Source organism: Podarcis tiliguerta (genome assembly GCF_965153285.1).
Source record: "Podarcis tiliguerta genome assembly, chromosome: 3".
Taxonomy (NCBI): Eukaryota; Metazoa; Chordata; class Lepidosauria; order Squamata; family Lacertidae; genus Podarcis; species Podarcis tiliguerta.
In genome coordinates this window covers 114,448,775-114,464,878 of record NC_139536.1, presented here as the reverse complement: position 1 = coordinate 114,464,878, position 16,104 = coordinate 114,448,775, and the positions used below count along the sequence as shown (strand labels likewise).

At 40.4% G+C, this 16,104-nt stretch overlaps 2 protein-coding genes across 2 annotated transcripts in view; both read left to right on the top strand.

The window, feature by feature from the left end:
* Nucleotides 1–16,104, top strand: part of LOC310675175 (cytochrome P450 2K1-like) — a 29,450-nt gene that overhangs the window by 12,142 nt on the left and 1,204 nt on the right. The gene's annotated exons all lie outside the window — the stretch shown is intronic.
* LOC310673729 (cytochrome P450 2K6-like) lies at nucleotides 2,626–15,691 on the top strand (the record flags this gene model as incomplete). The annotated part of the gene is made up of 7 exons (XM_083432320.1): nucleotides 2,626–2,821; nucleotides 5,747–5,909; nucleotides 6,711–6,860; nucleotides 7,221–7,381; nucleotides 7,919–8,092; nucleotides 10,746–10,893; nucleotides 15,459–15,691. Exons 1-7 carry the CDS (start codon nucleotides 2,639–2,641, stop codon nucleotides 15,689–15,691), a joined length of 1,212 nt encoding a protein of 403 aa, XP_083288446.1. The 5' UTR covers nucleotides 2,626–2,638.

The following is a 16,104-nucleotide window of genomic DNA, read 5'->3' as shown; positions in this document are numbered from 1 at the left end:
AGATGCTTCCGGCTATGGGGTGGCATCGCAGGAGTGTCAGTCCGTCCCTTGCTCCGTACCCCAGTGCCCTGGGGCAAACCGCGGGTCGTCGAGACAGTCCTCCCCTGCCCTGGGAAGGCTGCCAGGGCTAATTACCCCCATATCAGCCCTGAATTATCGGAACAGCTGAGGCTCAATCGTGTGGGATCCGCCATCTTCCACGGCCGGAAACAGGAAGCCCAGCACCAGCCACTTGGTTAACTCGAACTCTTGTGTCCTGTGCCTTTATTTCTATAGGGGGAGGCAGGAACTCGCCACGCAATTGTGACCAAGACGAAAAAGGGTCTGGAAACCATGCCTTATGAGGAGTGGTTGAGGAAGTTGGGAATGTTAACATCTGTGGCTGCAATGTATGCTGATTCTGAACTGTATTTGTTGTTGTCAGGTTCTTTAAAAAGTCTGTAATAATAGATCTGGCAACTGGGTTTGCTTCTGGCATCTCCTTGCTGCCAATTAGTTCTGTGACTTTCTGCTTCTGGCTTAGAAGAGGGGCGTCCAACTCCCACGAGACTGTGATCTACTCACAGCAGGGGGGGGGGGACTGGCAGTGAAAGTTGGTCAGGTACTTTTAAAGAGGAAAGTTCCATTTTGGGGGTTAAGGCCAAGATTGCTGAGCCTTTTTTATGGAGAAAATCTCTGTTATTAAGGGGGAAATGTCAGACTAGAGTAAAGGGGAGAGGGGATTAGTCATTCACCAAAAGATCGCTATGGAAACAATTTGCCTCACAGCCAAAACTTCGTCTTCTGTTCCAGCGATCAGCTGAATGTGGTGGGCGGGGAGAGGGAAAGGGCCAGCTGCTCTGAGGCAAAAACAAAGGAAAAGGAGCCAGGAATCGACCAGAACCTCCTGGGTATCGATCAGTCGATCCCGATCAACCTGTTGGTTATCCCTGGAATAAAACTACCATCTTCCATCTTCTCACTGTATCTGAATGAACTTTCTCTGAGAGTCTGGATTAGCTTAAGGCTTCCCTCATCAATGGAATTCTGACTGGTCATATGAAAAATGAAAATGGTGGAAATGTGTCAAATTCAAAATCAAAACTTCAATCTCCACAAGAGGAAAAACTCAAAACCTTCTCTGCCTAGCTACTGCTCTGGGAGGGAAGAGGGAGCTAATCCCTTTCACCATAGAGACAAGGGAAGTCACCATGGTCTCACCAGGAAATAGAAAAAATGTTTGGTTTGAATCTCTCTTCTCTCTTAAGAAAATCCAGCCACATCCAATAAAATACTTTGAATTTTGTCTTAACTGGGTACCATAACCTTTGTAGGAATGAATTTAGGCACCATGAGAAGATGCATTGCTTAGTTATTGTCCTTCCTTGCTCATATTGTTGCATGTCATATGCTCTAATGCCACCATGTTCAACAGTTTCAAGATGGAAATGAATAAAAACTATGCTAAAAAGAAAAATATGTGTGAGTGTTTCAATGGGAGAAAGTTCAGGAACTACTGGACCCTTTCAAACTAAATGCTGTCGTCCCTAATTGAAGTTGAATAATTTCATCTGAAATTGATTTCACAATGCTGCTCTCTACTGAAAATCCTGAGTTATTAATTCGCCGTGTTCAAGAGCATTGTAATCTGTTCTGGAAAGCATTAGGTTCTGGAAGTAAGCACCACTCACTTGAGTAAACATTAAACTGAAAGGCATATCATCCAATGTACAGCTTTGAATAGTTGTGGAGAAGAAAAAAATCGGAGGGATGGCTTAATGATTCGCTAGAGACATTACATAACATAATATATGGGTGGCTCATGGCAGTTGGTAAACACTGTTGTTGACCAAACTGCTCTGTAGCTTTGTTGTTTTTGTAGAAGTCTTTTAGACTGTGTCGGCCTTTTGCTTGCCAGGTTTTTATCTGGAGGTTTCTGCTTTTTTTCTGTTTGGCTCCAGAGGCCTCCAGGCCTTGAAGCTCTACTCAGCTATCGGTGGGATGCTACCAGTCCCAGCGGGGTCGAGGCCACTGGGAGGTGGCTTGGGGCTCTTCACGGCCTCCTTGGTTGTCACGTTGGCACCCCTGGTTACCCCCCAGTCTTGATGCTGATGGCGGTGCAGGTACCATCCAGACAACGCCATTGGTGCTTGTGGTCCTCAGAAGCTCCATGCTGACCTTGGCGCTTGCCATCTTGCCTCACCGGAAGTCCATACTGGTGCACTTTGAAACATCCATCTCTGAATGCAGTTCAATGATTACTCCAAAGAATTTCAGAATGCTGCCCTTTGCACCCATTATAACAGATTAATTTATACATAATCTGGGTGACAGGTCTGCAGCCAAGTTCAAGAGAATTTGAATCTGTTCTGGGAGGCAACAGTTTTTGGAAGTAAGCACCACTCACTTGAGTAAACATTAAACTGAAAGGCAAATCATCCCATGTACAGATTTGAATAGTTGTGGAGAAGAAGAAAAAAATCAGAGGGGCAAATCAGAGCACATTTCCATTTTACTGGATGGTTTAATGATTTGCTAGAGACAGTACCTAGCATAATATATATGTTGCTCACTGCAGTTGCAAGACGTTGTTCTTCACCAAATTGCACTGTAGCTTTCATTGTAACTACTACCCCAAATAATTGCTTGCAAAAACGAAATGGATTGGACAGAGCTGATTCCAGCGTTGTTCCTCTTTATCCTTATGATTTCCTTTATTTTGAAACTGGGCACTTTCTGGAACAAGAGCTCCCAAAATCTTCCACCGGGACCGAGGCCTTTACCTCTCATTGGGAATCTCCACATCATGGATCTGAAGAGGCCTTACAGAACCATGTTAAAGGTAAAGCTTCCAGTTCTTCCCATGGCAAGGCTGAAGGGTACTGGGGCAGCCAAGTCAGATGAGCGGGGTAGAAAATTATTATTATTATTATTATTATTATTATTATTATTATTTATTATTAATATCAATAATGCATTACATTTTATCTTTTAGAGCCTATAAATCTCATCTTCCCTTTGTGTGCTACCACCTCTTAACTTTCTCAATCATAGGACCTAGTTGCATTTTATAACTTGTAATTTGAATAAGGTGTTTGGTGTCGGATCCCGTTTGACTCTGCCTCCATTTTCAAGGATGTAAAAGTGCTGGTACAAACCTTGCCTAGCCCAGCCTCCTCCTTCAGCCTATCTTTCTAAACAAGATTTGAGAGGTGCCATTAAAGGTATAATCATTTTTATCCTTACAACTGCCTATCTTGTTCTGGTTTTCTGATTATTCCTAGCAAATATTTGTGCTGCCGCAACTGAATAATAATAATAATTTAATAATAACTTATTATTTATACTCCACCCATCTGGCTGGGTTTCCCAACAGATTAGGAACATGATCAAACAGGATCAAACACCAAACTTTAAAACTTACTTTAAAAGGACTGCCTTCAGGTGTCTTCTAAAAGTCAGATAGTTGTTTATTTCCTTGACATCTGATGGGAGGGCATTCCACAGGGCAGGCGCCACTACCAGGAAGGCCCTCTGCTTGGTTCCCTGTAACCTCACTTCTCGCAGTGAGGGAACCGCTAGAAGGCCCTCAGAGCTGGGTCTCAGTGTCCGGGCTCAATGATGGGGGTGGAGACGCTCCTTCAGGTATACTGGGCCAAGGCCAGTTGGGGCTTTAAAGGTCACCACCAACACTTTGAATTGCGCTTAAAAATGTACTGGTAGCCAATATTGGTCTTTACGGGCCGGTGTTATATGGTCTCGGCAGCCACTCCCAGTAACCAGTCTAGCTGCTGCATTCTGGATTAGTTACAGTTTCTGGGTCACCTTCAAATGTAGCCCCACGTAGAGCGTATTGCAGTAGTCCAAGTGGGAGATAACTAGAGCATGCACTGCTCTGGCGAGACAGTCTGCGGGCAGTCTGCGGGCGTGTAGGGTCTCAGCCTGTGTACCAGATGGAGCTGGTAGACAGCTCCCCTGGACAAAGAATTGACCTGTGCCTTCATGGGCAGCTGTGAGTCCAAAATTACTCCAAGGCTGCACACCTGTTCCTTCCAGGGCACAGTTACCCCATTCAGGACGAGGGAGTGCTCCACACCTGCCCACCCCCTGTCCCCGCAAAACAGTACTTCTGTCTTGTCAGCATTCAGCCTCAATTCAGCCACCATCTACCTCCAACCGCCTCCTGACACTCACACAGGACCTTCACTGTTCTGTTTTAAAAGAGAGGTAGAGCTGGTTATCATCCGCATACTGATGAACACCCAGCCCAAACCTCCTGATTATCTCTCCCAGCAGCTTCATGTTGATGTTGAAAATAATGGAGGAGAGGATGGAACCCTGAGGCACCCCACAAGTGAGAGCCCAGGGGCATGAACAGTTATCTCCCAACACCACTTTCTGGACACAGTCCAGGAGGAAGGAGCAAAACCACTGTATAGCAGTGTTTCCAGCTCCCAGCCCCTCTAGACGGTCCAGAAGGATGTCATGGTCGATGGTATCAAAGGCCACTAAGAGATCCAGCAGAACTAGGAAACAGCTTTCACCTTTGTTCTTAGCTGGCCGGAGATCACTGGCCCACAGTTTCAGTCCCATGATGAGACCTGAATCCAAATTGGAAGAGATCCAAATGGTCCGCGTCCTCCAGGCGTGCCTGGAGTTGTTCAGCAACCATCCGCTCAATCACCTTGCCAAAGAATGGAAGATTTGAGACTGGGTAATAGTTCACCATATTAGCTGGGTGCAAAGATTTATTTTTTAATAAGTGCTGTTGGGTTGAAATAAACGACAGACGAGTGTCATATGGGAGGCATCTGTGGAGCATGTCTCAGAGAGTCCCTTTTATTGAATATTACAGCATTGCCACGTATGTGCTTGTTGCTGATTGGTTAATACAAAGACAAAGCAAGGGTTGCATATAGGCTGCATATAGGCATTAATCATCAATAGATTAAAGGGTTGGGAAAGGAACACAGAGTTAGACAGGTATGAAAACCTCCATTACTAAACTATCACTAATGATTGATATACTCCTTTATTAAACTACTGATTAATATAGTAAAACTTAAAAGGCATAACCATCGCATTCCATAGATGTGGTCAGCCGCGCATTAAGAACAGGAACAGGTGAACTTAATATGAACTGAACATTCTTAGGCAGAAACAAAACATCCCATCAAAGTGCCTTTATAACCACCACTTTCAGCGGGTTTGGGAAGGCTCTTTAACAGGTCTGCAGCACCCCGCAGAGCTTTTATGAGCCAGAATGGGCAAGGATGAAGGAGACAGGTGGTCAGTTGCACTTGTCCAAGCAGCCTATCCACATCCTTGGAGGTAACAGTTTGGAATTGATCCCATGCAACTTGACTAGACATCCCATGCAACTTGACTCTAGCACTCTCCCACCCTGGCCCTGCTCCCAAGGTGGAGTCTACTGAACTGGGTGAAAAGGCTGAGCTGCTGTATCATGAGTCCAGCAACTGTTGCTGCTACAGCTATTAGTAGCAAATGTCTCGAAGAGGATTGTGGCATAGACAATGCTCTTTTACTTTATCATTATGTTATTTGGATTCTGTTATTGAAGAAAACTGATAACAGTCTAACAGTCAAACTGTGCTACTAGATTCTGTGGATTGTATAAAAGAGCCTTTACTCTCAGGTAAATGTGCAAGCTAATGCAGTCTTGGTTCTGTGAGAGATGATTTACATTAATATATTCTTTGGGTATGCCAGAACTCTCTTTCTCACTTTTTCTTCTGTTGAATTCCAGTTGTCCAAGCAATATGGCCCTGTCTTGGGCATCCAAATGGGACCCCGGAAAATTGTGGTGTTGACAGGATATGAGACAGTAAAGGAGGCTCTGGTTAATCAGGCGGACGCATTTGCTGACAGGCCCACCTTTGCATTATTTCAAGAGCTTGCACAAGGCTTTGGTGAGGCACCTCCCTTTCTATTGGAACTGGTAATGCTTGTAGACACAAACTGGTCCCACCAGGTGAACACAATCTGTTCCCAAGAAATGGTTCATAAGATGAGTGTTTGCAAAGCAAGTCAACGAAATCCATTGTTTCCTGTGGGGAAAATCAACCCACCTCAGTGCTATTGAAATTGACAGTGTATCTGTAGGCATTAGGCTGAGAATGTGTCACAAAACGTGTCACCTGTCAATTTCTACAGATCAAGCTAAAATGTTAAAAAGAGTAGACCAGACCAACTTTTTTTGATCTTGACTTTCAGTGGCTCAGTGGAGCTCTGTTGAAGAAACAAAAATAGAGACCAGTTAAAGCAAACCTTTCCCATTCCCACCTTCTTCCCAACAGTCATATTGTAGAGGTGGGGGAGAATGGGGCAGGAGAATTGTGACATGTCACATGGAAAAGTAATGCCACACACCAAGGGGAAACTGACTGACCATTTTCCGGCATAGCCTACACAGAGAGGATAAATTAAGAAGGCATAATGTCTGCTCATTGAATACAAAGTAACAAGCTGAGTGCTGCTGTGACCACTGTCATGTACAAACAACCCTCTACTCTATCCTATCTATCTATTTGTTCTCAGGTCCTGCTCTGATGGCACATCTACCAGCTACTTTGTCAAAGCTCAGAAGTCTGAGTCTGACTGAGAGAATAGCTGGGATCCATTCTCAGTTCCATGGAAGAAATGCAGAGCATAATATATTGATTCTTTGTTCAATGGCCATGCAAACATGAAACCTTTCCTCCCGTTTTCAGGTGTAAGTCTGTCTAATGGTGAAAACTGGAAAGTGATGCGGCGGTTTGCTTTAAGCACATTGCGGGACTATGGAATGGGAAAGAGGACAATAGAGGACAGAATTGTTGAGGAATGCAGTGTCCTGATAAAGAAATTTGAATCTTACGAAGGTGGGTAGGTGTTTTCCTCTGGTGCATAGCTACACTACCATAGTTTAAAGGAGCCAAGACTATTGTGTTACATATTCCTAACTTCCAGAAGCACAGATCCCAGGGTTCCCTGCAATTGGTCTGTTCCTGTAATGTGCAGATTGTACTGCAATAACTCCTGTGACTTCCAAGCATTTCTTAGCACAGCTATGGCCACATCCAGCAGCACTTAGGATCAGTTTATTTGTTAAATGAGGTCTATACATAGGGAAGCTGCCAGTAGGGATTTAAGGCAACAAAGAACAGACTTAAAAACAATGCCCTGTCCATACTTGGAATTTCAACAGAATATTTTTGTTTAACTGTCATATTTATGTATAGGAAACCCATTTGAGACCACCACAATTATGAATGCAGCTGCTTCCAATATTATAGTGGCCCTACTACTAGACAAGCGATTTGATTATGAAGATCCCACATACATAAGACTTCTGAAGTTGGTCAATGAAAATATCCGGCTTTTCGGAAGCACTTCAGTCACGGTAATCTATTTTTTCCATTTAAAACAAACAAACAGTTGATTGTAATAACAGTATATGCAAAGTGGGCAGGGAAACATGTTTATAGTATATTGTTCAGGTTTCACCACAAATCACAGAATATTGGTCTCTTGAGAAACTTGGTGATGATTCAAAATATTTAGAAACCTCACACGGCACAGTCATCCCATAACTGTAACAAAGTCTCTTTTGCGCACACGCTTTCTGGCCTCACTGCCATCGGGACTCCAAGGACAAGGAAGAACAAGTGATAGTTGGTTCCATGATGGCTCAGAAGAGGCCTCCAAGGGCAGATCTCCCTCTCTGAAGACAAACCTCCAGAGGAGACCCATCATAGCCTATTATTCCGGGGTTGCACATAAATTATGCTATGCTGAGGTAGCCCATCCCCCATTCCAAATGGCATTCAAGAGTTTTGTTTTGTATTTGGGCAATCATGCTCTGAGAGACCCAGCTGAGAGTACAATACTGAGTTTTTTCTAATGTCTCTTTTTCTTTTTTCACATTTTATCCTTTCAGCTGTATAACATGTTTCCTGCTCTTGGTTTTCTTTTGGGGGCTTATAAGACTGTCATTCAAAACAGAGATGAGCTGTTTGCCTTCATAAATGCCACCTTCATAAAACACCTCCGAGATCTGGATGAAAATGACCAGAGGAGCTTTATTGACTCATTTCTTATCCAACAGCAAGAGGTAATGGAGTCTTTTAAGTTGGCCCAGAATAAGCGTTGCCATTTTCAATTCATGTTTTAAGGGCATTTTCACAGGTGAATGCATAAGTTGTAGTCAGGCAGACTTATTGCAGAAGGGACCAACATGGCATACTTCCTACCATTTCCCAATCTTCGGCCATTGTTAATGTGTTACCGGTACAGATGTTGCCTGTGTAGGAGCAAAGGTTGCATGCTCACCAGCATTTCTGAAAAAAATCCCCGATCAAGAAAAAATGACAATGGGGTTATATAAAAGAGCTGTTGTGGAGCCCAGAGAGATTGATGGATTTATGTTAAAAGATGACTGGAGGTGACAGAGATTGGATTTAGAAAGCGAGATTCTAGTTAACAAATTGAAAAAACCCCTCACCTCATAGGTTTGTAAAATGACTGGATGAAATTGCAAAAAAGAGAGAGAAATCTTTCCTTTTTAAAAAACCCCGAAGTGAAACATCACCAACTAGAAATGAGATTGGAATGTGGCACTAGGTATGATTTAATGAAGATACAATATGCAAATATTTATGGGTTATTTTACTGTTAAGATTTGTTGGAACCCTTGACAACTCATCATATTGAAACAGAGAAAGGCTGTTTTAGACACGATGAGAACAATTAAAGAGCTATATCTGGACTTTTTCAGTTGAATAAGGTGAACCCAAGAGGCCTGGGAGTAAAGATTGAAAAATATCATCTAGCAGAATGAAAAAAAGTGCTCAGTGTGGTGAAAATACTGAAAAACACCCCACTGCCTGTTGGTGCCATGCATCAACTATTGAATGAACAATTGGAAGAACTTAGAGTGGAGAGGCATTAAATTGTTAATAATGGGGAGCTGCTGCTGAAAAGGCCAATTCTCATGTTGCCACGCTCCGTTATTCTTGGAGAGGAGCTAGAGGAAGAAGCCTCAGATGGATTTGCAGGATCTTGATCAATTTATATGGGGAGAGGTAGTCTTTTATTTATTGCAGTCCTCAGTTGGCAGTTGGACTAGGACTTAATTAATTTTAAGTATGCTCCTTATGTGAGGCAGGTTACTCCACAGTAGGGAAGCATTTGCTCTTTGGCAATAGGCCAGGCATTTATCCTTCTCCCTCTTAACCACCACAGTTAAGATTCTTCCCTTTTCTCCTTCCTCTCTTCACTCCCCTCAATTTATTTTGCCGCTTTTATCAAAATTTATACCCCTACAACATTATTTGGAATCCTCCCCCGAAATTTTACGAAAATATCTTCTGGAAGATTCCTCAAGCTCAATATCATATGAGGTGGCCAAATTCTGCACTTTGGTAATCGGGAAGCGTAAATCTCTTCTGTTGAATGGCACAATGCGAAGTTCCCTTGTGTAATCCTTTTTCTTTTTCTTCTTCTTTTTTTTCTTTTTTTTTCTGATGCCATTGTTGAATTCTCTTTGTCTGATCTTGTGGTGTTTAGTGTTACTGGCTTTTGCCGCAATAAAACTTGAACTTGAACTTGACTCCCCTCTGGCTCCCAGTGGGACAGGCAGCTATTACAACCAGCAACTCTATCGGTGTTACTCTTCCTGTTGGAAAGTGTGGCAGAAAGGAGTTGCAAATCGCGAAAATATGGAGGGCACCACATTGTCTATCTCAGTTTAATGAAACAGTTCTAGATGAATATGTGGTTTTTCTGTGTCATTTTTTCCATTTTAGACTATGAGTAAATACATTAAAGACTATGAGTAAGTACATTAAAGAAGTTCACTGAGAACCATATATGTCAGCAGAAAACAACACTTTATGTTAACCTTTCAGATCTCCACAAGTGTTCACCAGAAATGCTGCCTTCCTGTTGCAGGTTTGTGGGGTCAGTCTGCATGATGCCTGAGAATGTTCCAACTTGTGGAGACCTTGTACCCAGTAAGGGTTAATTCTAATGGAGGAATCTATTGTTGAATCAGTCAGACAAGTTTCTTTGTGAGATGAGGGCCATATACTTGTCATCTAAATACTGCCGCTAGTTCCTTTGTCTAAACAAAGGCTGTTGGCTGAGGAGTTAAGCATCACTATGAGTATCAAAGAAGAAGGAGCTGGATTGCCAAGCTTCCCCAACCTCCTTTCTTAGCTGGTAGATGGAGAACAACAGCTGTGACTATGGAGAAGCAAGACATTTTGGGGTCTTGATGCTGAGCCCCTCTATCTTAGGCTCAGGTTGAATATATAGTCATACCTCGGGATAAATTCGCTTCAGGATAAGTATTTTCAGGTTGCGCTCTGCGGGAACCCGGAACTAACGGAGTGCATTGCTTCTGGGTTTTGCCGCTCGAGCATGCGCAGACAGGCAAAATGACATCACACACATGCGCGGAAGCAGTGAAACACGACCAGCACATGTGAAGACGCACAGTCGCATCTTATGTTCTGTTCAGGATGCGAACGGGGCTCCAGAACAGATCCCGTTCACATCCCGAGGTACCACTGTATGTTTAAATAAACCCTCTTTCATCATGATGGCATAGTCTGGAAACCTGGAATCTCTCACTGCTCAGAGACTGTGGTGATGTGCAATGATACTTTGGATCATCGGGTCCAGTCAGGTATTCATTTTTATCTTTGCACATGAAATTTTCTCACTCCATTCGTTTTAACCAGTTCATACTCTTTGTGACCCAGGAGAAGAAGAAGAACAAGACGAATGTATATTTCCACAACAAAAACTTAACAGTTATTGTGTCCAACTTATTTGCTGCTGGCACAGAGACCACTGCTACCACACTGCGCTGGGGACTGTTACTAATGATGAAACATCCTGAAATTCAGAGTGAGTGCTTTTCATTGGGCTGGCTCTGATTAGTCTGATATAGCTTAATTCCAGATATATGTAACTATTAGAGAGAGAAAATATTAATAATTTTCATATCTATCTATCTCACAACTTATTCAATCATAAGTTTAGCATTTCAACCTGGACTCCCTTCTCCCTCTTTCTGTGATTCTTTACATTTCGTTTCATCTTCCTGCGTACTCCAAATTATCCCAACATATTCTTTCAGATATATATTCCCATATATATCCCATATATACAGTGGTGCCTCGCAAGACGAAATTAATCCGTTCCGCGAGTCTCTTCGTCTAGTGGTTTTTTCATCTTGCGAAGCACGGCTATCAGCAGCTTAGCGGCTTAGCGGCTATTAACAGCTTAGTGGCTTAGCGGCTTTAAGAAAAAGGAAACAAACTCGCAAGAACTCACAAGACGTTTCGTCTAGCGAAGCAAGCCCATAGGGAAATTTGTTTTGCGGAACGACTCAAAAAACGGAAAACTCTTTCGTCTAGCGAGTTTTTCGTCTTGCGAGGCATTCGTCTTGCGGGGCACCACTGTATATTGAAACTGCAGGTTTTTACATTAATCCTGCCAATGTCTTAGTATGTTTACAGTTTGTTTGCTAATATTCAATAAAGCATTTCCATTCCTTTCTTTTTTTAAAAAAAAAAAAAGGTTATCTGGATATATTATTCTCATGGTAAGTTTTGTCATTTCTGTGTAGTCCATCAACCTCTGTATCCCTTCTTCTCTTGTCGGGACCTCTTCTTCCTCCCATTTATTTATGTATAAATATATGGGCAAATAACATTCTTGCAGCTGTGGTTGCATACATAAATAAATTTATATACTGTAGTTCCAATCCCAAAATTTCCAAAAGAAAAGCTTCTGGTTTTTTAAACATCTTAAACATCTTTTTCAGTTCATTTTATATCATTTCCCAGTAAGCTTTAACTTTATTACTAGACCACCACATATCAAAAAGGTGCTTTCTTTCTCTTTACGTTTCCAGCACATATTCAAGTTGGATTTATACATTTGAGCCAATCTATTAGGTGTTAGATACCATTTATATAACATTTTCATATAGTTGTCTCTTAAACAATAACATTCTGTAAATTTTATATCCACATTTGATAAACTTTCCCATGCCTCCATTTCTATATTATTACTAATATCTATTGCCCAGTTTATCATTGAAGATTTCACTTGTTCGTCCTTTGTCTCCCATTCCAATAAGATCTTATACATTTTAGATATCACTTTAACATTACCATTTAACAGGTCTCTTTCTAGTTGTGATTTTCGTTCCCCAACCCCCCGTTTCATATCCCTTTTAAAGACTTCATTCAAATGATGATATTGTAACCATGTTGGTAAATCTTTAAAAAAATTTAATTTACCGGTAAATTCTCCAAAAGTGAAAGCCATAGTGGTGTTTTGGTCTCCAACGGGTTTTTATACTTATCCATACTCTATACATTTTTTTCTGATTATATAGTTTATAAAACCTTTATGTACTTTCACATTTTCATACCTCAAGTAAGCGTGCCAACCAAAAATATTCTCATGACCTTCCAAATCTAAAATATGTGGATTCTTCAATAACAATCATTCCCTCAAACAGCATAGACAAGGTGCTTCATAATAGAATCTCATATGTGGCGGGAAGAAACCTCCTCTCTCTTTCACATCTATCAATATTTTATATTTTATTCTCATTTTTTCTCTTGCCAGATATATTTATAAATATATTTTTGCCATTTGTTGAAACAATCTGTCTTGCTGGTAATAATTGAAATGTCCTATGACCTTTTAAAATGTGGTTTGGGGCGTTTATTGGGTTGTTGTTTTTATTTTCATTATGTATTTTGTGGTTTTATATTTGATTTTATTCTGTGAACCTCTGGATATAGGGCAGTATATAAATTCAATAAATAATAATAAGAAGCATAAACTAAAATAATAGCCTCGGTAATACATTCATTTTAATGGTTGATACCCTACCCAGTAATGAAAGTTTCATTCTCCTCCATATTTGCAAATTTACTTTAATATCCTCCCAAGTTTTTAAATAATTATTCTTATACAAGTTTATATTCTTTGCTCCAAATATTTAATCTTCTTTTCACTCTTTAAGATGGATAAACTTTGTAATTTATTTTTACTCTCATCATTCAAATTTTTCACCAGGAGTTTGGTTTTATCTTATTAATTTTAAGTCCTGCTATATATATATATATATATATATCTTACAGTGCCTTCAGGGTTGACTCTATAGGTTCCCCAACAAATATCAGCACGTTATCTGCAAAAGCTTTTAACTTATATTATATTATTATTTATTTTTATTATATTATATATAATATATTTATATTGTCTCTGTCCCACTTTTATTCCTTTATTTTCTTGGTTACATCTTATTCTTTGTGCCAAAACCTCTAAAACTGTCATAAACAATGAAGGTGACAGTGGGCAACCATGTCTACTGCCTTTAGTTATTTTACAATTCTCAGTCAATACATTACTTACTGATGGATCAGTATATATTGCCGTAACTCCTTTTTAAAAGTGTCTCCACAAACCATATATTCCAAAGCCTTAAAGATATAAATTCCCAGGAGATGTTGTCAAATGCTTTCTCGCAGTCTAAAAACATTAAAGCTGCCCATTTTTCATTTCTCACTACTAAATATTCTATTACATCAATTATGTTTCTATTATTATCTTTCATTTGTCTTCCCAGCAAAAAATCAGCCTGATCCAGCCTTAATGGATTACCTCTTTTAATACAGTTTTCAACCCATTAGCTAATATGTCTGCAAACAGTTTATAATCGTTATTCAACAATGAAATAGGTCGATAGCTCTTAACCAGCTTTGGATCTCTATTTTACTTATGAATCAAAGTTATGTATGCACTCTTCCGGAATTTGGGCAACTCCTACATTCCAAGTTATTTTCAAAATATCTTTTAAAGGTTGCATTCGGTAATCTTGTATCATCTGGCCTATGAGACTGCCCTTGAATTCCTGAGGCAAAGGACATTTCACATAGTGACCTGTGATCTTGATCTCATGCAATTTGTGGCCCAGTAGCCGCAGGAATCCAACATGAGTACACCATCCAGATAGCCTCATATCTTAGGAACATGTCTGTACCAACCTATCAGCATTTATTTACCAAAGCCAGACTAAATGTATTTCCATCGGAAGTGCTAAATCATGAGTAGGCAAACTAAGGCCCGGGGGCCATATCCGCCCCAATCACCTTCTAATCGGGACAGTCCGGGAATCAGCGTGTTATATTCATAATATCTTTTAAAGGTTACATCAGGTAATCTTGTAATTTTTTAATAACATATTGCTGAAAGTCCATCAGGTCCACGTGCCTTCCCTAATTTTGCCTGTAAAATAGCTTGCTGTAATTCATCATTTTGGTATCTTATGTAGTATGCTGTCTTCTAAATATTTACTAATTTCTTCTAAAACTGCTTTTGTTCATTTTTGAATACAGTGGTACCTTGGGTTACATTCACTTCAGGTTACATACGCTTCAGGTTACAGACGAATTAAGTACTTAACCCAAGGTACCACTGTAATTGTTTTGGGTCCAGCTCAGGTTTTATACACATTGCAACTCCTCTCTTTTTTGTTATATCAGAAGGTACAAAGTCCTTTCCATGCCTTTTATTTATTAAAATTCTTCTATGTTTCTTCACAATGTGTTTCTTGGAGCATATAACATCCCAGTTTAACTTCTTTACATGTTCAATTTTCTTGGAGGCATATAACACCCAAGTTTAACTTCTTTACATGTTCAATTTTATTCATTTAGTCCTATTATTTAGCCTATTAACATTCCAAGTTAGAATTTTCAAAGCCATCTTGTTCGTTATTTATTTCTCCACCTCTGTTGAATCTTCCACCTTCCAGTTCAAATGCCCTTTCTCCAGCTAATTCTTGCCCATATTTTCTCCAAAATTTGTCTGGCTCTGTAGGATCCAGAAATCTTTGTTTTCTGCCTTTATATGTACAGTGGTACCTCAAGGTTACATATGCTTCAGTTTCATACGCTTCAGTTTCATACGCTTCAGGTTACAGATTCCACTAACCCAGTAATAGTACCTCGGGTTAAGAACTTTGCTTCAGGATGAGAACAGAAATTGTGCAGTGGTGGCACAGCGGCAACAGGAGGCCCCATTAGCTAAAGTGGTGGTTCAGGTTAAGTACAGTTTCAGGTTAAGAACAGACCTCCAAAAAAATTAAATTCTTAACCCGAGGTACCACTGTAAATGCTACCGCTTCAGGATATTCCCAGCAGTGATATTTTAATAATTATCCTGGATGCAATTCTTTCCCTCGGTATATCAGGTTATTGATTAAAATGTTTGTCTTATTTAAAAATACCTTTGTCAAATTCTAGAGATTAAATTTGTGAATCCGGGAAATTGGAGAACCAGTTTATGGCAGTTCTATGCTGCAGAGATTAATATTTTAAGAGGCCAAAGTCAAACAGATTATCTTGGCAGAAAAATGAATGCTTTCTTTTTTTTGTTTCCCCCAGTAAAGGTCCAAGAAGAAATTGCAAGGGTTGTTGGATCTTCTCAGCCAAGGATTGAACACCGAACAAAAATGCCTTATACAGATGCTGTGGTCCATGAGATCCAGAGATTTGCTGATATTGTCCCAACCAACTTGCCACATGCCACAGCTACAGATGTTACCCTCAATGGCTACTTCATTCCAAAGGTGATCCATTTCATTGAACTGCTGCCTACTAGTTACAATATATTTTAAGGCTTTCCTGGGAGTAAGCCCCTTGGACTTCAGTGTGGGTGACATCTGTGCAGACTTGTATACGATTGCACTGTAAGGAAGCTCTTCAGCGTCATCTTCAACCCGTTAAACAGATCTCAATGGGAAGGAGCACAAGGTTGGAAAAGAAACCATTTCTGGTGGGAGATCATGGTTTATATTAAAGTTTTTCAAACAAAAGACATTTCTCAAGTGAACTAAAAATCTCATTTTTCCTGCAGTCAGTATTTATTGTACCAGAGGCATATGCTTTATTTTAAAATGACTCTTGCTTTGCCTTTGAAGGGGACATACGTCATGCCATTGCTGACCTCTGTGCTGCACGATGAATCTCAATGGGAGAAACCACATAAATTCTATCCAGAACATTTTCTTAATTCTGATGGAGAATTCAT